The sequence below is a fragment of the Hypanus sabinus genome, chromosome 26, assembly GCF_030144855.1.
Source record: "Hypanus sabinus isolate sHypSab1 chromosome 26, sHypSab1.hap1, whole genome shotgun sequence".
In the NCBI taxonomy this organism is placed as follows: Eukaryota; Metazoa; Chordata; class Chondrichthyes; order Myliobatiformes; family Dasyatidae; genus Hypanus; species Hypanus sabinus.
Window position 1 is genome coordinate 46,822,108 of NC_082731.1, and position 21,565 is coordinate 46,843,672.

General features: G+C 45.3%; 1 protein-coding gene across 1 annotated transcript in view; it reads left to right on the top strand.

Annotated features, from left to right (window-relative positions):
* LOC132381785 (synaptosomal-associated protein 25) overlaps window positions 1–21,565 on the top strand; it is a 202,991-nt gene that overhangs the window by 75,905 nt on the left and 105,521 nt on the right. The window contains exon 2 of the mRNA XM_059951351.1: window positions 17,592–17,751. Within this exon, the coding sequence (XP_059807334.1) occupies window positions 17,668–17,751 (84 nt within the window). The 5' untranslated portion in view covers window positions 17,592–17,667. The remainder of the gene's footprint in view (window positions 1–17,591; window positions 17,752–21,565) is intronic.

The window sequence follows — 21,565 nt, forward strand, 5'->3', positions numbered from 1 at the left end:
GCAAAACCCGCTTGACATTTAAAATGAAATAACACTGCATACAACGTTTTGTTTTGCCTTTATGCTATGTATAAACAAACTATAATGTGTTGTATTTATGAAATTGATGAACTCCTGCAGAGAAAATGAAATTACATTTCTGCATGCAACAAAAACATTTTGAACTCCGAAAAAAAGACGTTGGGTTGAAGGTTACTTTTAAGTAAAATACTCAACGTCTATTTGAGTCCTTCTTGTATTTATGAAAAACGCCAAACTTAAATTTGCCGCCAGCAGCAAACCAAAAATAACGTCAGCCAGCTGTCAACCTGAAAAATAAAAGGACTATTTCACTGAACAATGAAAACATATGAATATACGTAAAATAATAGGCAATTAAAATATTTATCATACTTGTTCAGGTTGACTCACACCTGACAATGCAGTCGTATTTAGTAGGGATGGATCGATGCTTAGGGGAGTGACCGGGAAGGATAATGTGTTTTTTTCCTCTCTGAACTCACAGAAGCGTTTCCCAAACGATGTTTGCATTGCGATGATTGCAGAATGTAAATACTCCGAATTTATCATGTCGTGGCCTTGTTTGAACTCTCTCAAATTGGGGAAGTGAGACAATGTGCCTTTCTGTAAATCTCTGGCAAGCAACGTCAACTTGCGCTCGAATGCCAAAACATCCTCCAACATGTGCAGGGCTGTACGTCCTTACCCCGTTGAAGAGCTGTGTTCAGCGTGTTCAGGTGCGCTGTCATGTCTACCATGAAGTGTAGCTTTTCCAGCCACTCCGGCTCAGGAAAGGTGAGCCCTTTGCTGCCCAGGAAAGTTTTCACTTCTTCCAGACACGCGACAAAGCGTTTCAGCACCTCCCCTTTGGACAACCACCGGACTTTGTTGTGCAGCAGGAGATCAGAATATACGCTTTCCAGCTCGTCCAGTAACAAACGGAATTGACGGTGATTTAAACTTTTTGCCATTATTTTATTGACAATCTGAATGACAACATCCATTACTTCTGTGCATTCCGGAGGAAATGTTTGAGCGCACAGTGCCTCTTGGTGCAAGATGCAGTGAAAAGTCAGCAGCTTTCTGTCCAGCGACTTCTGCAGTAAAGCCACAAATCCCTTGTGCGTTCCCGTCATATTCGGTGCCCCATCAGTAGCTACTGACACCAGATGGGTTGTCTTTATTCCTTTGGCTCTTAAACAATTCAAGACAGCCTCACAGATGTCCTCCCCCTGTGTTTGGTCTTTTAGAGGTATCAACTCAATCAGTTCTTCCTGTGGCCCGGCAGAGTTTACATACCGGCAGAACAACGCTATTTGTTCAATATCACCTTTGTCTTTAGACTCGTCACAGGCAATTGAGTAGGCCACAGCTGAATTGATGTCTTTAATTTGCTGTCTTGTGATGTCTTCTGCCATTTTTATGGTTCTGTCTTTGACAGTCTTTGCAGAGAGGGGCATACCCCTGATTTTCTGCACAATTTCACTCTTGTTTTTAAAGTCCGTGAATAGATGTTCTGAAATCTTAATGAAAGATTCTTTTATATATTCACCATCTGTAAACTGCTTCCCGTGCCTGACTATTTCCTGAGCGGCAATATAACTGGCGTATGTCGTTGATTTTCCAGACTTCATCCATTTCTGGAAATGATTTTTGCTCAGATCAACCTTCCGCATCAGTTCCGAAACGGCTTTTTTTCTCTCATCTCCATCCGGATATTTTTGAGCAAAGGCTGCGTGTTTATTCTGGAAATGCCTTGCGACATTTGACTTTTTGTTGTTTGCTAGTTTCTCATTGCATATTAAGCATACCGGTAAACCAGTCTCGTCAACAGTGAAAGCAAATGAATCTGTCCACGTATCATTAAACGTTCTGTTTTCTTCAGTCACTTTTCTTTTTTCAGAATTCTCCATAGTTGGCTTACCTTGGATCGAAAAATTAAAGAAATCGCGCACTGGCGGGTGTCAGGTATTGGCAGTGGTGACGTATATTAATAGCGATAAAAACACGTTGTAGCGGTGTGCTCACGCAGTCAGTAAACTGCAGTCGAATAACTTTATTCGAACTAAACAGCCTTGCTTTTAAGCCTCCCTCAACCCAGCCCCCATGGACGCAGATGCTGCAAAAGACGCGTACTCACAAACCCCCGTAGGCTATCTCCCTTAGCCGGAATGCTGGCTAATTGTGAGCCGTTTCGGATGTGCCAGGAAATGTGTCGCCACACTTAGATTGTACAAGATCACCATAATCTTCAAATTTAGAATTACATTTCAAAAGCTAACAAACTAACATAAAATACATTTTAATTAAATACTGACCAATTATTTCCCAAAGCCACAGGGAGCCGCAGCACAGAGGTGAAAGAGCCACAAATGGCTCAGGAGCCGCAGGTTGCCGACCCCCGATCTAGACCTTTCAATATTCCCTAGATTTCAAAGAGACCTCCCCTCATTCTTCTAAACATCTGCAAGTACAAGCCCAGAGCCATTAAATACTCCTCACAGGTTAACCCTTTCATTCCTGGGATCATTCTCATGAACCTCCTCTGGATCGTCTCCAATGGCAGCATGTCCTTCCTTAGATAGGGGGCCCAGAACCACTGACAGTTCTCCAAATGCGGTTGGACCAGTGCCCTAGTGCTCTCAGTGTCACGTCCTTGCTTTTTTTATCCTGGTCCTCTGGAAACGAATGCTGACATTGGAATTGCCATCCTTACCACCAACTCTGTCAAAGAGAAAGTCTAAGATAAAGTGTTGGCCTCATTTACAAACCCCAGATGGTGAACGTGCTGGAGACTGTTATCCCAGTTTGAGTTGGAATTAAATCCAGGTTCCGGAGTCATCGCAGCACCAGTTCTCCTGTCACCTATGGCTTTACTCTTTGCTCAGACAGAGGTTTAGCAATGCCCCTTGTATCGGTAAGCTTACATTTAGATTTCTCAGTTGGTTGCAGGCTGCATAAAGAGATGACTTTGTATCTTTGGAGAGCAGTGTGACCTGGAGTCTGGCTAGCAATGCAGAGACTGCAGGATGGACTGTACTGAAGCAGAAGCCAGTGATTCCATCTGCCAAGCTGGACGCGGTGTCCATGGCTGTTCACAGGCTTGGTGTCATCTCTGATCCTGAGCTGAGTTTTTCACCCCAAAATCCTCACCATCACTAAAGCCATCTGCCTCCAAACCTGTGTCAGTTCAGTCACTGCTCAAATCTTCATCTTTTGTCTTTTTAATCTGAAAATTACTATTGCAGTGCCTTGAAAGGTTGCGTTGCCTGTCTCATACAGCACAGAAACAGGCCCTTCCATGCCTGGTCCCATTGAATAGAATCATCTCAACTGCAGTGTCAAAACTTTGTCCACTTTACCAACTCACAGCTTCATCCACTGGCTTCTTCTGATCAATCTTCATGGATCCTTGCCCAGGAAATCGCAATTTCAAAATTCTCTTTCTTGATTTGCAACTTCCTCCTAGCCTAGACCCTTTTTCTATCCCTCTAACCTTCTGAGATCTTCTACACTTCTCTGCAGGCCTCTTCTCAAATTTAACTTCAAGCTCAAGTTCATTGTCACTCAAGCGTTAGACCATGAGATATAGGAGCAGGTATAGGCCACTTGGCCCATTGAGACTGCTCTGCCATTTCATCATGGCTGATCCATCTCCCTCTCAACCCCAGTCTCTAGCCTTCTCTCCGTATCCCTTCATACCCTGACTAATCAAGAATCTTTCAAACTCTGCCTTAAATACACCCAATGACTGGCCCTCCAAGCCACTTGTGGCAACAAATTCCACAGATTCACCTCGCTCTGGCTAAAGAAATTTCTCCGCATCTGCATTCTAAATGGATGTCCCTCTGTTCTGAGGCTGTGGCCTATGGGCTTAGACTCCCCCAACATCCTCTCCTCATCCACTCTATTAAGGCCTTTCAACTTTCAATAGGTTTCAATGAGGCGCCCCCTCAGTCAAGTATTCCGCCAAATGTAACAACATTCCTCTAGACCACACAGTAAATATTGTATACCTCACATACATAGCACAAAGTAATATTATCACCAATAATGTGCATATAGTATTCGATACAAGTTAAAGAGTAAATAGTATAATGCTGCTGGCACTCATACATGATGAGGCCTGTGTGGTAAAACTGGGAGTTCAGTCGTCTCACGGCCTGGGGGAAAGAGTCTGTTTCCAGTCCTAATACTATGGTACCTCCCGTCTGATGGTAGGGGGGTCAAACAGATTGCTGGATGGATGGGAGGGATCATCAACAACACTAAGGACCCTACGTAGGCAGTGCGCCTGATAAATATCTCTAATGCATTGAAGAGAGACCCCGATGATCTTCTCAGCAGTCCTCACCATCCTTTGTAGGGACTTGTGATCAGATACCTTGCATTTCCTTTACCAGATGGTGATGCAGCTGGTCAGGACACACTGATGGTGCTCCTAAAAAAATTGGCTAGAGTGGTGGGAGAGAGCCTCACTTGCCTCAATCTCCTCAGGAAGTGGAGACGTGGCTCTGCTTCTTTGACCAAAGAGGTGCTGTTGAGTGACCAGGTGAGATCATCCATGATGTGCACTCCCAGAAACTTGGTGATCAATTTTTTTCGTCTCCTAAATTCTGTTTGTGAACATCAAAGAACCACACCATCTGAACCGTGCCATCTTCTCGCAGCTACCGTTGGGCAGGAGGGCAGAAGGTCCAGAAGCCTGAAGTCCCACACCATCAGGTTCAAAACCAGCTGCTTCCCTTCAACCATTCAGTTCTTGAATCATCTTGCACCAACCTGCACAATCCTGATCTGAACCTTGGTACAGCAACACGATGACCACCTTGACTACAGTGGATTTTGTAATGTGCTCTTCTAATGGTTATGTATAATTTACGTTTATGTTTTTCTGATGCTTTCTTCAAAAGTTCGAAGTAACTTTTATTATCAAAGTAGATATATGTCACTATGTATTACCTTGAGATTTATTTTCATGTGGGGAAAGAAATACAATAGAATCAAAGAAAAACTACACACAAACATTGACTTGCAATGATGCTGCAAGTAAGTTTGTCATTGCATCTGTGTGTACATGTGCTTGTCTCTGTGACAATAAACTTAACTTTGGCTTTGATTCTTTCTACCTCTGCTCCTTAAAGGCTATGACTTTAAATGAGCCTTGTGGCCCACAACCTGTTCAAGTAACATCTTGTATGGCTTGGCATCAGATGATATCTTTTGTTACTGCAAGAGAAATTCATTTCAGTTGTACTTGGAGCTTGCATAATTGTCACTGAGTAACACTGTGGAAAGTGTTCTTCTGTCATTACTGAAGTGGTTTGCTGTAGGTTGAGTTTTGTTCACTCAAGTCATATCTGGTCTGTAAATGCTTAACACTGACACCAGGAGCGTAAATGTATAAATGTCTCAAGATTTGAGATTCAAGATTGTACAATGTCATTTCCAGTAAGGAGAGCAAAATGATTGTTACCCAGGATCCGATGCAACGTAACACAATAAGCTAAAGAACACAATAAATATAATGCTGTGCAAAATTCTTAGGCACATATAGATTAGTTAAGTCTGCACACTGCTAAGTGTGTTTTTAAATGTTGCTGCTGTAATGAAAGAATTTACCACTCAGGACCAATTAAGTATTTATTATTATTATTGTTATTGTTATTAATATAAGGGTGCCTAAGACCTTTGCATAGTACTGTAGTAATTTTATATACTGCACTGTACTGCTACCACCAGGAAAAACAGATTTCATGACATATGTAAGTGATGATAAACCTGATTCTGATACGGGTCTATTTTGTGGTCTGAGAGTGGGAAGGGGGCAGTGAGAGGGGAATGATGGTTGGGAAAAGGGAGAGGGGAGAAAGTGGGAAGCACCAGAGAGACATTCTGTAATGATCAATAAACCAATTGTTTGGAAGCAAATGACTTTTCCTGGTGTCTGAGGGCTGGTTATATCTGCACCAGTTCCACACCCTGCACCTGGCACTCCTTCTCTGCCACCTGTCCCACACCTCTCCACCCTCGCCATTCCCAACATCCTTTGCTTCCTCCAGAGTTACGAACTCGCTCTCCACTCCACATTGACAAATACAGTACTGTGCACAAGTATTGGGCACCCAAGCTATATCTATGTGCCCAGAACTAAATAAATACATAATATAGTTTATATACATTGATTTATTGTACGTCCATACAGTGAGGTTAGGCACAGGAGTGTCTACAGATAAGGTGGCTGCCAGGAAATGATAAAGTAGTGGTGGCTGGGGGTGTAGGTTATTGGGTGGAGGTGTTGATCAGCCTTAACACTTGGGGAAAGTAATTGTTTGTAAAGTCTGGTGGTCATGATGCGGAGTGGGTCAAACAGTCCATAAGCAGTGTGGGAGATGCTTTATGATTTTACTGGCCCTTTCTTGGCACCTTTCTGTCTATATGTCCATGACAGTGGGTAGGTTGGTGCCAGTGGTGGGTTGGACAGTGTCATTCTCATCGCTGGGACTACACGATTTGGTTAGGGATAACCGGGTTTGTCGGGAGTTGCTGAGGTGATGTGACCTATTCTGCGATGTATCGCCAAATCATCATCACTATGTGCCGTGTCATATGATATGGGCGATCATGGTGATAATGATTGTTCTTGGCAATTTTTACTACAGAATTGGCTTGCCATTGACTTCTTCTGGACAGAGTCTTTACCAGACAGGTGACCCCCAGCCATTATCAACACCCTCCAGAGATTGTCTGCCTGGCATCAGTGGTCGCATAACTAGGACTTGTGATCTGTACCAGCTGCTCATACAACCATCCACCACCTGCTCCCATGGCTTCACGTGACCCTAAACCGAGGGGGTGGGGAGATGCTACGCCTTGCAGAAGGGTGTAGGCTAGAGGTTCTTTACACCTCCTTTGGTAGAGACAACCTCCACCTCACCATCAGAAACATACAGCTAGTCTGATTATTCCAACGATGAGACACAATTAGAGAGGAGGTAGAAGAGCTCAAGGCCAGGTGCCAGACATATAACCTCTTCCTCAATGTCAACAAGACAAAGGAGATGGTTATCAACTTGAAGAGAACTCATGCCAGTCACACCCTTCAACACTGGCAGCGCAGTAGTAAAAACTGCAAGCTGTTTCAAACTCCTGGGAGTGCACATCTCACGCAACCTTTCATTGTCCCAGAAAACAACCTGCGCAATCAGGAAGGTTCACCACCCCATCCGTTTTCTGAGGAAGTGAAGGGAGCTGGACTATGCACATGTATGCACACATTTTTATTGGTGTTAACAGAGCCGTTTCCCTGTTGCCATGGGGATGGATGAACTCAATGCCAAATGCCAGGTGACTGTACCTGTGACCCTCAGAGCCACCAGCTTGTACTGTTTTTACCCTGGTGCTGGTTTGATTTGGATTTCAAGAAATCAGGAAAGGGGGTAGCTTCAAAGGGGATGTGAGGAACAAGTTTTTTGCACAGAGAGTGGTGGGTGCTGGAATGTGCTGCCTGGGGTGGTGACGGAGGCAGATACGTTAGGCACTTTTTAACAATGTCTTGATAAGCACATGAACGTAAGATAATTGGAAGGATATAGACATTGTGTAGACAGAAGAAGTTAGCTGAGTTGGCCATCTGATTACTAATTTAACTGGTTCAGCACAACATTACAGGCCAAGAGGCCCATTCCTGTGAGGTACTCTTCTATGTTCTACAGTAGGTTCTAAACAAGTGCTATGAACCAACTCCCCAAGGTTTACACTGAAATCCCAGCAGATGACTCATAGAGCACTTTCATTAAAGTGAGCTTAGACTGTCAGCCACTGAGTTAGAGGCAGACCACAAGTGACTAACTGTGACTGAGCCTCCCAACTCAGGATCAAAACTACTCAACCTAGCGTCTGCTTCGGTATCTTTCTCTTGATCATTTCCCAGCAAAAGGAAGCAGAATATAACTGAATGTTGTGCAAAGCACAGTTCTTGCATTGATCTACTCAACAGTCAACCAGCTTCTGGAAGCTTCTTCAGAATCCAGTCCGGTTTATTATCGCTGACGTTTGTTGCGAAATTCATGTTCTGTGGCAGCAGTGCAATGCAATATCTCATTTATTCATTGAGGTATCATGTGGAATAGGCCGAGCAGCCCCCAGTTTAATTCTAGCCTGATGACAGGACAATTTACAATGACCAATTAACGTAGCAGCCAGTACGTCTTTGGACTGTGGGAGGAAACCGGAGCACCCAGAGGAAACCCATGCGGTCACGGGGATAACGCTCAAAGTTCAAAATAAACCTTATTATCAGAGTAACTATATGACACCACATACAATCCTGAGATTTATTTTCCTGTGGGCATACTCTGCAAATCTACAGATTAGTGACTGTAACAGGATCAATGAAAAATCAACCAGAGAGCAAAAGACAACATACTGTGCAAATTCAAATATAAATAAATAGCAATAAATAATGAGAACATGAGGTAATGAGGTAAAGAGTCCTTAAAGTGAGATCACTGGTTGTGAGACCATCTTAATAGATGAGTGTCGCTATCCCTTTTGCTCGAGAGCCTGATAGCTGAGGGGCAGTAACTGTTCTTGAACCTGGTGGTGCAAGTCCTGAGGCACTTGTATCTTTTAGCTGATGGCAGCAGTGAGAAAAGAACACGCCCAGGGTAGTGGAGATCCCTGATGATGGATTCTGCTTTCCTACAACAGTGTTTCATGTAGGTGTGCTCAGTAGTTGGGAAGGCTTTGCCCACGATGTACTGGGCCGAATCCACTGCATTTTGTAGGATTTTCCATTCAAATATATTGGTGTTCCCATACCAGGCCATGTTGCATCCAGTCAATGCAGCCACCATGCATCCATAAAAGTTTGTCAAAGTTTCTGATGGCATGCCGAATCTCTACAGACTCCTGAGGAAGCAGAGGTGTTGTCGTGTTTTCTTTGCAGTTACATTTATATGATGGGTCCAGGACAGGTCCTCTGAGAGAGATTCATCCAGGAATTTAAAGTTGCTGACCCGCTCCACCTCTGTTCCTCCATTGAGGATTTGCTCACGGACCTCTGGTTTCCCTCTCCTGAAGTTTACTGGGCTTGCTAACAGTGAGTGAGAGGTTGTTGTTATGACACCACTCAGCTGAATTTTCAATCTCCCTCCTGTAGGCTGATTCATCACCACCTTTGATACAGTCCCCAAACACCTTACAGACAGCAGCAGGAATTGAATCCAGCTCACCAGTACTGTAAAACATCATGCTAGCCACCACACTACCGTATCACCTCATAAAATATAATATACATAAACTATAACAAGAGATATATATTAAATAATTAGGTAAATAGTGCGAAAGAGAGGAAAAACTGTTAGGTAGTGTACATGGGTTCATTGTCCATTCAGAAATCTGATGATGGATGGGAAGAAGCTGTTCTGAAAACACTGAGTGTGTGTCTTGGGCCTCCTGTACCTCATCTTTGGCAGTAGTAATGAGAAGAGGACGTGTCCAGGGTGGTAAGGGTCCTTAGTGATGGATGCTCCTTCTTGATGTATCACCTTGTGGAGATGTCATTGGTGGTGGGGAGGCTGGTGCCAGATGGAGCCGGCATTGAAGGATTGGAGAAACATACAGAGAATGACTGGTCACACACTGTCACGCATACAGTGCCAACAGCCAACATGAGACAAAACACACCCAGTGGACATTGTACACCTGCTCATTAATGCAAATATTTAAACAGCCAATCATGTGGCAGCAACAAGCATGCAGACATGGTCAAGAGGTTCAGTTGCTGTTCAGACGGAATATCAGTATGCAGGAGAAATGTGATCCAAGTGACTTTGACCATGGAATGAGTATTGGTGTCAGAGGGGGTGGATTGAGTATCTCAGAAACTGCTGAAATCCTGGGATTGTCACACAAAACTGTCTCTACAGTTTGCAGAGAACAGTGTGACTTGTGAGCAGCAGTTCTGTGGATGAAAACGTTTTGCTGACGAGGGAGGTCAGAGGAGAATGGCCAGACTCTTCCAAGCTGACAGGAAGGTGACAGTAACTCAGATAACTCCGTATTACAACAGTGATGTGCAGAAGAGCTTCTCTAAACATCAAACCTTGAAGTGGATGGGCTACAGCAACAGAAGACCATGAACATACTCACTGTGGTCATTTTATTAGTTACAGGAGGCACCTAATACAGTGGCCGCTGAGTATATACCTTTGGCAAAATACATTGAATGGAAGATGGTTGCATAATATAGTTACACAAAATGCTGGAGGAACTCTGCAGGCTAGGCAGCATCTATGGAAAAAAATAGAGTTGACATTTTGGGCCAAAACCCTTTGGCAGGATTGGTTTCCCAGCATCTGTTTGTGTACATAATATAGTTTTTGCATATACAGTCAACCCTTATCACCCATAGTAATACAGGCTTCTGATAAGTAAGAAGGAACGTTATCAAATCATCTCCAACCTGACCAAAGTTTGTGATATTACTGTATATTCACACTTCCAAAATTGTTCCATCATAAGGAAGGAATAGGTTCTACAATTTGAATTTAACATGTGCTTAACATAAGAAATGAAAATATTTTCTCCCTGTAAGTGCCTGTTAGGAGAGTATATAGTGACCGAGACAGTACTTTGACGATAAATTTACTTTGAATTTTGAACTTTAGCTCTGAAAAACGAAAGATAAAGTTGTCAGCAAATCAAAAGAAGTCAGGTATTCCAGAGCACCAGTGAGCCTGAAGTATTTCATTCATGAAGTGTAGTGCAGGTGTGACATTGTATCAGTCTAATTAAAGGCAGGTAGTCTGCACTCTATTTATGACACACCTGTGCTGAATTCTAAATGCTTGTATTGACTAAACATTAACAGATAACTGTCTCTTACACTCAGTGGCCACGTTATTAGGTACACCTGCTCATTAATGCAAATATTTAATCAGCCAATCATGTGGCAGCAACTCAATGCATAAAAGGATGCAGACATGGTCAAGAGGTTCTGTTGTTGTTCAGACCAGAATGGGGAAGAAATGTGGTCTAAGTGACTTTGACTGTGGAACGAACGAATGCCAAACAGGGTGGTTTGAGTATCTCAGAAACAGATCTCCTGGGATTTTCACACACAACAGTCTCTCGCACATGTTCCCAACCAGGAATCAATGGATGCCTTGCTCAATGGTGTTGGTCCATGGTTAAAGAGAGTTGTGAGTTCTGCAGAGATTACAGAAAATAGTGCAAATAACAAAAAGAAAAAAAATCCAGTTCTGTGGGCAAAAATGTCTTCTTAATGAGAGAGGTCAGAGGAGAAAAGCCAGACTGGTTCAAGCTGACGGGAAGGCAACAGTAACTCAAATAACCACACATTAGATCGGTGGTGTGTAGCAAAGCAACTCTGAACACACATGTTGAACGTTGAAGTGGACAGGCGACAGCTACACTCAGTGTTCTCTTTATTAGCTACCGGAAGTTGCTGGGCAGAAGGTCCTGTCTCCATGCTGAATAATGCTTCATTTCAGTGACTGAGTTTGACACTTGGCTTCTCAAACCCAGCTGATCTGTTCAGGAGAATGAAAGAACGATTTTCAGTGCTGGTTTGAGTTTCCATCTCTGCTGTATTTTAGTGTGATAATATAAGGTGAGGTGTCTGTATCTTTGACGAACCTAGGGGTGTGTGCTTACCCCACTGCTGTACTCTCTCTACACCCAGAACTGTGTGGCTGGGCGCAGCTCAAACACCATCTGACCACAACTACAGAATTTCTGACGGTGATGAGGAGGCGTACAGGAGCTGCAAAGTCAGCGACACTGAGACTGAAGGATTGATTGTGGAAGGGGAAGTTGGGGGAACACACATCAGGGGGTTGGCAATGGAATCAATGAGTAGTTTCAGGTTCCTGGGCATCAACTCTCTGAAGGTCTATCCTGATGCAGTTACAAAGAAGGCACAACAGCATCTACATTTAATTAGGACTTGGTCCGTCACTATTGGACGCTCACAAATTTCTACAGAATTTCAACGGAGGGCATTCTAACTGGTTGCTTCACTGTCTGGTGTGGAGATACCAAAGGGCTGGAAGAAGTCTGCCCCACCATTTCATCATGGCTGATCCATTTTCCCTCTCAGCCTCAATCTCTTGCCTTCATGCCCTATTAATCAAGACGCTATCAACCTCTGCCTTAATTATACCGAGTGACTTGGCCTCCACATCTGCCTGTGGAATTCCACAGATTCACCACTCTCTGGCTGAAGAAATTCTCCTCATCTCCATTGTAAAAGGACGCCCCTCTATTCTGAGACAGGGTGCTCTGGACAGAGGGGCACTAACCTACCCACCATCAACGACATTTTTTAAAAGATGATGTCTCAAGATGCTGATCATAAAGGACCTGACTATCCAGGACATGCCCTCTTCTCATTGGCAGGAGATAAGGGAGCCTGAAGGCACACACACAACATTTCAGAAATAGTTTTTTCCCCTTCCACCATCAGAAGTCTGAACCCATAAACACAACCTCACTATTTTGCTCTTTTTACCGAGTTTGTTTAATCTTATATAACCTTGTTGCAACATATAGAATTTTCTTTAAAAACTGCGCTGTACTTCTGTTGCAAAACAATGAATTTGGCATCAAATGTCAGTCACAATAAACCCAATTTTGATTTGGGTTTGGTACGTTGTCAGACTGCTGGTTAGAGGAGAGTAAACGACCAGAGTCCCTTTTCCTGCTGACCTGATGGAAGTGGCTTTGCCGGTATCGGGGTGATTTGAGGGGCTGCCTCTCACCCTTGGACACTGCCCCGTGACGTGACAGGGGAGGAGCCTGGTGATGTCAGGGAAGAGGAGTTTCCACACACAATGTCAGCTCCCGGTCTCCATCTAACCAGCAGTGTGGAGGGATAACACAGTCGAACATCATCCACCGGAGAGCCAGACACCCAGTAAGTGCAAAACTAAGTAATTCGTTATATTAATGCACTTTGGCAATGCAGCGCAGATCTGCTCTTTAAGATAAGTTAGATGCGTACAATTTATAAAATCGCGAGTCCTCCAGCTTGAATGGGAGAGATTGCTGTGGTGTTTTGGATACTCCAGTCATTTAATTTTGCAAGTGTTTTGCGAGGAGCTGTTCCTTCGCGATTTATTATTTAATGTTAGTACCACAAAGCGGACCCTTACTTCCAACCCTGAACCCTCCGCGACCCCGCTGTGCCCTGCCTGCGGGGCTTCTCGATGCAGAAATCTGTCCCGGAGGCTGCTGCAGCTTCTGCAGGGTTTTGAACGTGTTGGCAGCCGGAGAGGGGCGGGGGGTGGTTGAGGTGTGGGGGTGGGCCCAGTGGTGCAGTGCGTTGTTGCGATGGGCCTGGATGGGGATGCTGGCTCCTGCGCTGTCATTCAGCACTCCGACTGCAACAGAAGCGGCAGTGGGGTGGGGGGAGGAATCAACTCCAAAAGAAATAATGCGGAGAAATAGCGGAGATGCCTCTGCTCTTCTGAGTTGCCGTCCCTGATTTTTTTTTCTCTGTCTGTGTGTGTGTGTGTCTGTTCTGCCTTGGCCACTGCGAGTCGGAGACTGGAGATACAGACGTCCGTGCCGCTCTTGGTCGACAGCGGGCTGCAGCTCCCGAGGTACCAGCCTGCCGCTGGGATCTCTGCACAGCTGCCATTTCTGGTGCCTGAGCGGAGAAAAGGGCTCACACCTATGGCTGTTTATTTCTCTCCCCCAACAAGGGAACCATTAACTCCGCCAAGGTCATGGCTAACTCCCCAGCACCAAGAATTTATAACGCTGGCTTCAGAATTCCCACCAAACGGCGATGAAATTGATGTGTGGTTAGGAAACATGGGTGTTAATCTACAAACACCAGAGATTCTGCAGATGCTGGAAATCCAGATTAACACACACACACACACACACACACACACACACATTGCTGGAGGGACTCAGCAGGTCAGGCAGCAACTATGGAGAGGAGTAAACAGTCGATCCTTCGGGCCGAGACCCTTCATCAGGACTGAAGAAGGGTCTAAGACAGAAACGTCGACGCTTTATTTTTCTCCATAGACGCTGCCTGACCTGCCCGTGGCACTCTCTACACAGCAAGATTCCACCGGCATTTAAAAGGTGAGGAATCGTTGGGCTGATGAAAATCAGCCAGGGCCACTGCAGTAAAAGGGAGAAAGTACTGCATATGTCAAAAGTCAAATTTATTGTCATCTGCACAATTGCATGTCTGCATGGGTGCAATGAGAAACAGCATCGCAGAGACAGAGAAACAGAGACACAACATTGGCAATTAAGACAGAAATTCCACAAAATTATTCAGTACCTGTGGAGATTCTTGTCTTAGGAATTCACTCATTACATGCCCCGTCTTAAAAATGACATATCTTCAATTTGGGTAGCGGGATGGAGATAGTTTCTGCCAAAGGAGGCATAAGGAGCTCCTTCTCCCCTCCAGACCTCCGATTAGCCTTGAACAAAGTGTTGCGTCTGCTTAGCCCCCCATCAGGGTTACGTGAAGCCCTGCGAGCAGGGTCGTTCGAGCAGCCGGTGCCCACTGATGCCAAGCAGACCATCTCTGGCCGGAGTCACACATCACTACCCAGAAGAAGGCAATGGCAAACCGCTTTAGTAGATTTTTTTTCAAGAACAATCATGGTCATGAAAAGACTGATCGCCCACATCGTAGGACAGGGCGCAAAACGCATGAACAATCTCTTGAATGGATTTGAAAGTATCTGCAACAGTAATCTACCCCCTCAGTATGGAACTGGGCAGCTTACTGGCTCACGTGATCAAAGCACAAGTGAGTTACTGTAATACTGTAGGACCCGGCCTTTTGGGTCAATGTATCCATACTGACCATGGTGCGTAGGGTCCGGCCTTATGGGTCAATGTATCCATACTGACCATGGTGCGCAGGGCCAGGCCTTTTGGGTCAACGTATCCATACTGACCATGGTGCGTAGGGACAGGCCTTATGGGTCAATGTATCCATACTGACCATGGTGCGTAGGGACAGGCCTTATGGGTCAATGTATCCATACTGACCATGGTGTGTAGGGCCAGGCTCTTTGGGTGAATGTATCCATACTGACCATGGTGCGCAGGGCCAGGCTTTTTGGGTGAATGTATCCATACTGACCATGGTGCATAGAACCCGGCCTTATGGGTCAATGAATCCATACTGACCATGGTGTGCAGGGCCCGGCCTTATGGGTCAATGTATCCATACTGACCATGGTGCGCAGGGACAGGCCTTATGGGTCAATGTATCCATACTGACCATGGTGCGCAGGGACAGGCCTTATGGGTCAATGTATCCATACTGACCATGGTGTGCAGGGCCCGGCCTTATGGGTCAATGTATCCATACTGACCATGGTGCGCAGGGACAGGCCTTATGGGTCAATGTATCCATATTGACCATGGTGCGCAGGGACAGGCCTTATGGGTCAATGTATCCATACTGACCATGGTGTGCAGGGCCCGGCCTTATGGGTCAATGTATCCATACTGACCATGGTGCGCAGGGACAGGCCTTATGGGTCAATGAATCCATACTGACCATGGTGCGCCTTTTGGGTCAACGTATCCATACTGACCATGGTGCGCAGGGCCAGGCCGTTTGGGTCAACGTATCCATACTGACCATGGTGCGTACGGCCAGGCCTTTTGGGTAAATGTATCCATACTGACCATGGTGCGCAGGACCCGGCCTTATGGGTCAATGAATCCATACTGACCATGGTGCGCCTTTTGGGTGAATGTATCCATACTGACCATGGTGCGTAAGGCCAGGCCTTTTGGGTCAATATATCCACACTGACCATGGTGCGCAGGGACAGGCCTTTTGGGTCAATATATCCATACTGACCATGGTGCGCCTTTTGGGTGAATGTATCCATACTGACCATGGTGCGCAGGGCCAGGCCTTTTGGGTGAATGTATCCATACTGACCATGGTGCGCAAGACCCGGCCTTATGGGTCAATGAATCCATACTGACCATGGTGCGCCTTTTGGGTGAATGTATCCATACTGACCATGGTGCGTAGGGCCAGGCCTTTTGGGTCAATGTATCCACACTGACCATGGTGCACCGGGTGAGGCCTTTTGGGTGAATGTATCCATACTGACCATGGTGAGCAGGGCCAGTCCTTTTGGGTGAATGTATCCATACTGACCATGGTGCGCATGGCCAGGCCTTTTGCGTGAATGTATCCATACTGACCATGGTGCCTAGGGCCAGGCCTTTTGGGTGAACGTATCCATACTGACCATGGTGAGCAGGGCCAGGCCTTTTGGGTGAATGTATCCATACTGACCATGGTGCGTACGGCCAGGCCTTTTGGGTGAATGTATCCATACTGACCATGGTGCGTACGGCCAGGCCTTTTGGGTGAATGTATCCATACTGACCATGGTGCGTAGGGCCAGGCCTTTTGGGTCAACGTATCCATACTGACCATGGTGCGCAGGGCCAGGCCTTTTGCGTGAATGTATCCATACTGACCATTGTGCGTAGGACCAGGCCTTTTGGGTGAATGTATCCATACTGACCATGGTGCCTAGGGCCAGGCCTTTTGGGTGAATGTATCCATACTGACCATGGTGCGTAGGGCCAGGCCTTTTGGGTGAATGTATCCATACTGACCATGGTGCGTACGGCCAGGCCTTTTGGGTGAATGTATCCATACTGACCATGGTGCGTAGGGCCAGGCCTTTTGGGTCAACGTATCCATACTGACCATGGTGCGCAGGGCCAGGCCTTTTGCGTGAATGTATCCATACTGACCATGGTGCGTAGGACCAGGCCTTTTGGGTGAATGTATCCATACTGACCATGGTGCCTAGGGCCAGGCCTTTTGGGTGAATGTATCCATACTGACCATGGTGCGTAGGGCCAGGCCTTTTGGGTCAACGTATCCATACTGACCATGGTGCGTAGCCCTATTCGCCTACGCTTGGCCCAAATCCCTCGAAACCAGGAGTTTCCAACTTTTTTCATGCTATGAACCAAAACCGTTAAACAAAGGGTCCATGGAGCCTAAACCTCTAAAATCCATTATTGTCCAATTATCTTCTAAAATAAGATTAGCTTTATTTGATACATGTGAATTGCAACATTGAAACATACAGTGAAATGCGTCTTTTGTATCAGTGACTGACAGTCGTGGGATGTACTGGGGGCCGTCTGCAAGTGTCGCCACGCCTCAAGCACCAGCGTAGCATTCCCACAATTTACTGATCCTGACCTGTAAGTCTGCTTTGGAATGTAGGAGGAAACTGGAGCACCTGGGGGAAACCTATGTGGTCATGTGGCAAACATACAAACTCCTTACAGACAGAGGCAGAAATTGAACCGTGATCAACAATTTTACACCTGACACTATAAAGCATTGTACTTACTGCTACACTACTGTGCTGCCCTCTTTATCCTTTATCATTCCTGAGTGAAGAAGGGTCTTGGCCAAAATATTGACTGTTTCTTCTTCTCCATAGATGCTGCCTGACATACTGCTATTATGGGCTCAGCTCAAGCCATGGCCAGTAGCTTACAAAATTGCTTGTTTTGTTTTTCAGACTTCTCAGAGGACCTGCTGAACCCCACACTGTTGCTGAGTGAGATCTGTTGTCCAGGTCAGAGACAGGGAGCATTATGGAGAATAATCTGGAAAATAATATGGACCCACGTTCAGAACAGGATGAGATGCAACGATGTGCTGACCAGATCACAGATGAGGTAAGTGGCCAATGTGTGACAGAGAGGGGTTGCTTAAGAGCAGATGTAAGGGGCAAGAAGCAGCTAAAGGTGGAATTGACACTAGCTGCCTGATGATTAATTTTCCAAGGACAGTCACCTTATTGTGGTGGTGAGCTCCTGAGAGTGACACTGTCTGGAGTTTAACTCCTGGTAGGGTCACCCATGGCGATAAGGTCGAGGGGGAGGCTCCAGCCAAAGAACGATCCAATGAAGACCTCAGCCGTGGTGCTGGCAGAAGGTGGATGACCCATCACAAGGGCAGTGAAGTGTGACGATCAGCAGGTGGTGGGGGGGTGGGCAGGATTGTGTGGCCTGTGCCACTAACTGGCCCACACTGTGAACCCCAGATTGGCCCCTCCAGCCACCTGAGGACCCACAACCCCTCAGGAGAGCATCAGACTTAACTCGAGTGATTGGGTTATTTCTGAGGCAGGATCACAGACAGAGGTTCTGAGTAATTAATTAAATATTATAGGTAATGATTGTCATGCATTGGAGTTTGCTTTCGTTGTGAGAGGACCAGAATATAAAAGCAAGAATGCAATGCTGAGGCTTTACAAGGCATCGGTCAGACCGCACTTGTGAGCACTTTTGGACCTCTTATCTAAGAAAATATGTGCTGACATTGGAGAGGGTCCAGAGGCAGTTCACAGTAATGAATCTGGGATTGAAAGCGTTATCATATGAGAAAAGTCTGATGGCTCTGGGCCTGTACTCACTGAAATTTCAGAATATTGAAAGGCCCAGATAGATGTTTTCTATTGTCGGTGAGTCTAAGACCAGAGGGCTCAGCCACAGGATAGAAGGATGCCCTTTAAATAGAGATGAGAAGCAATTTTTTTAGCCTTCGGGTTAGTGAATCTGTGCAATTCATTGTCACAGATGCCTGTGGAGGCCAAGTGTTTTGTGTATATTTAAAGTGGAGGTTGATAGGTTCTTGATTAGTCAGGGCATCAAAGATTACAGGGAGGACAATGGGGTTGAGAGGGATAATAAATCAGCCATGTTGATATGGCAGAGTAGACTCAGTGGGCCCAATGACCTAATTCTGCTCCTACGTCTAATGGTCAAAGACCCCATCTGACTGAAGTCCTCCAAGGAAAGCAGTCTGCTGTATTTGCCTGGTCTGTCCCTTGTGCAATATCAGACTAGTTGACTCTTTAAAGTGGTCAGGTCAGCCACTCAGTTTGGGGTGAATTGGGGATGGGTTGAATATATTTACCTGGTCAGCAATGATTGAACCTGTGAATAAGAAAATGGCCGGTAATATTTCAGCAGAGTTCTTCACCAAAGAGTGAAGATGGAAAAAAGGAGAGGAAGAGCGTGAGAATAGATGCTATGCCTTCTATGCTTATTGGGAATATTTAAAGCCTACCGAATGGTGAAAGGCCTTGATAGAGTGGATGTGGAGAGGCTGTTTCCTATAGTGGGGCAGGCTAAGACTAGAAGACACAGCCTCAGGATAAAGGGGCGTTCTTTTAGAACGGAGATGAGGAGGAATGTATTTAGCCAGAGAGCGGTGAATCTGTGGAATTCGTTGCCATAGGCAGCTATGGAGGCCAAGTCTTTATGTATATTTAAGGCAGAGGTTGATAGATTGGTCAGGACATGAAGGGATACGGGAGAAGGTGGGAGGTGGGGCTGAAAGGAAATATAAATCAGCCATGATGAAATGTCGGAACAGACTTGATGAGCTCCTATCACAAACAGAAAATCTGCAGATGCTGGGAATCCGAGCAACACACTCAAAATGCTTGAGGAATGCAGAAGGCCAGGCAGCATCTATGGAAAAGAGTACAGTCGACGCTTCAGGCCGAGACTCTGCAGCAAAACTCTTCTATTTCTGTTCTGGTCTTATAATTAAGTTAATGGTATTGGCAGTAATGGTGGAGCTGATTGAAGTCCAAAAGGGAACCTTATGGATGTAATACTGATACCATTCAGAATGAGCAACTTTTAACAATGTTTCTCAAAAAAACTGGAAATAGTATTATTATTTATAATAATACTTGATTTGTAGTATTATTTATTGTTTGTTTTTGTATTTGCACTGATTGTCTTTTCTTGTACGTTGGCGGTTTGTCAGTCTTTGTGTGTAGTTTTTCATTGTATTGAATGTCTTTGTTCTACTGTAAATGCCTGCAAGAAAATGAATGTTTGGGTGACAAATATGTACTTTGATAATAAACTTACTTCTGAACTTCTTTGCACTTTGAGTGCAGAAGGCTTATGAGGATGCTATAATGAAAGGTTGGGCAGGCTAGAACTTTCATGGAACATATATTAGATTGAGGGGTGACCTTGTTCATTCATTCATTACGTACCGTGTCGTATGACATGGGCGATCACAATCTTTCCAAGACCATGATTGTTCTTGGCAAATTTTTCTACAGAAGTGGTTCCCCATTGCCTTCTTTGGGGCAGTGTCTTTACAAGACGGGTAACTCTTCAGAGATTGTCTGCCTGGCGTTAGAGGTCCCATAACCAGGACTAGTGATCTGCACCGGCTGCTCATACGACCATCCACCACTTGCCCCCATGGCTTCACCTGACCCTGATTGGGGGCTAAGCAGGTGCTACACATTGCCCAAGGGTGGCCTGCAGGCAAGCGGAGGGAAGGATACATCTCTACCTCCTTTGGTAGAGACGTATCTCCACCCCACCATCTGAAAGGGATCATGAGGTCCACAGACAGGTTGAATACACTTGGTTTTTATCCCTGGATTATGGAATCGAGAACTAGGTGGCATCAGTTTAAAGTGACGGGGAGATATTTAATAGAAACCTGAGGGGTAACTTTTTCACTCAGAATGGTCCATGTATGGAATGAGCTGCCAGAGGAAGTAGTTGAGGAAGCTACAGTCCTGTGTAAAACTCTTAGGCACATATAAGTAGCTAGGAAGCTTAAGACTTCTGCACAGTACTGTAGTAATTTTCTGTATTGCACCATACTGCTGGCCCAGAAACAAATTTCATGACATATGTGAATGATGATAAATGTGATCCCGATATGGGTCTGTATTGTGGACTGAGAGTGGGAATGGGACAGGGAGAGGGGAATCGTGGTTGGGAAAAGAGAAACGGAGAGAGGAGGGAGCAGGAAGCACCGAGAGACATTCTGTAATGATCAATAAACTAATTGTTTGGAATCACATAACCTTGACTGATGTCTCAGGGCTGGGTGTGTTTGTACCTACACCACCGCACCCCCTCCCCGCCCTGGCACTCTTTCTCTGTCACTCCTCCCACGGCGCTCCACCCTCGCCATTCCCAACATCATTTGCTCCCAGCAGATCTACCAACTCGTTCTCCAGTCCACGTACTGTGCTGAAGTCTCGGTCTCCCTAAAATCCGTATGCACCTTGAGAGGAGGCAGCACGCTGCAGTAGCTCCATGTGTTTGTTCCTCTTAACATCAGCTTCTTTTGTTTATTTTTGTACTAGCTAGACATCTTATTTTTAAGGTAACTTTTTTTTTATTCTGTCCTGCTTCCTTTTAATATTTGTATATCTGTGCACTTGTAATGCTACTGTGACACTAATTTCCTTTGGGATCAATAAAAGATCTACAGTGTGTGTGCTGCACTGTACTGTACATTAACAACATTTAAAAGTCACTTGGAGGAGTACAGGGATCGGAGGGGAGATGGGTAAATGGGATCAGTGCAGGAAGACGCTGTGGTCAGGTTTTTTAGGCTACAGAGACTGTTTCTGTGCTGTGTGTCTCTGTCAACTTAAGATGTTATTAATGTCATTGTAAAGAAAGATATTGCATGAGACGAGGATCAAAGATA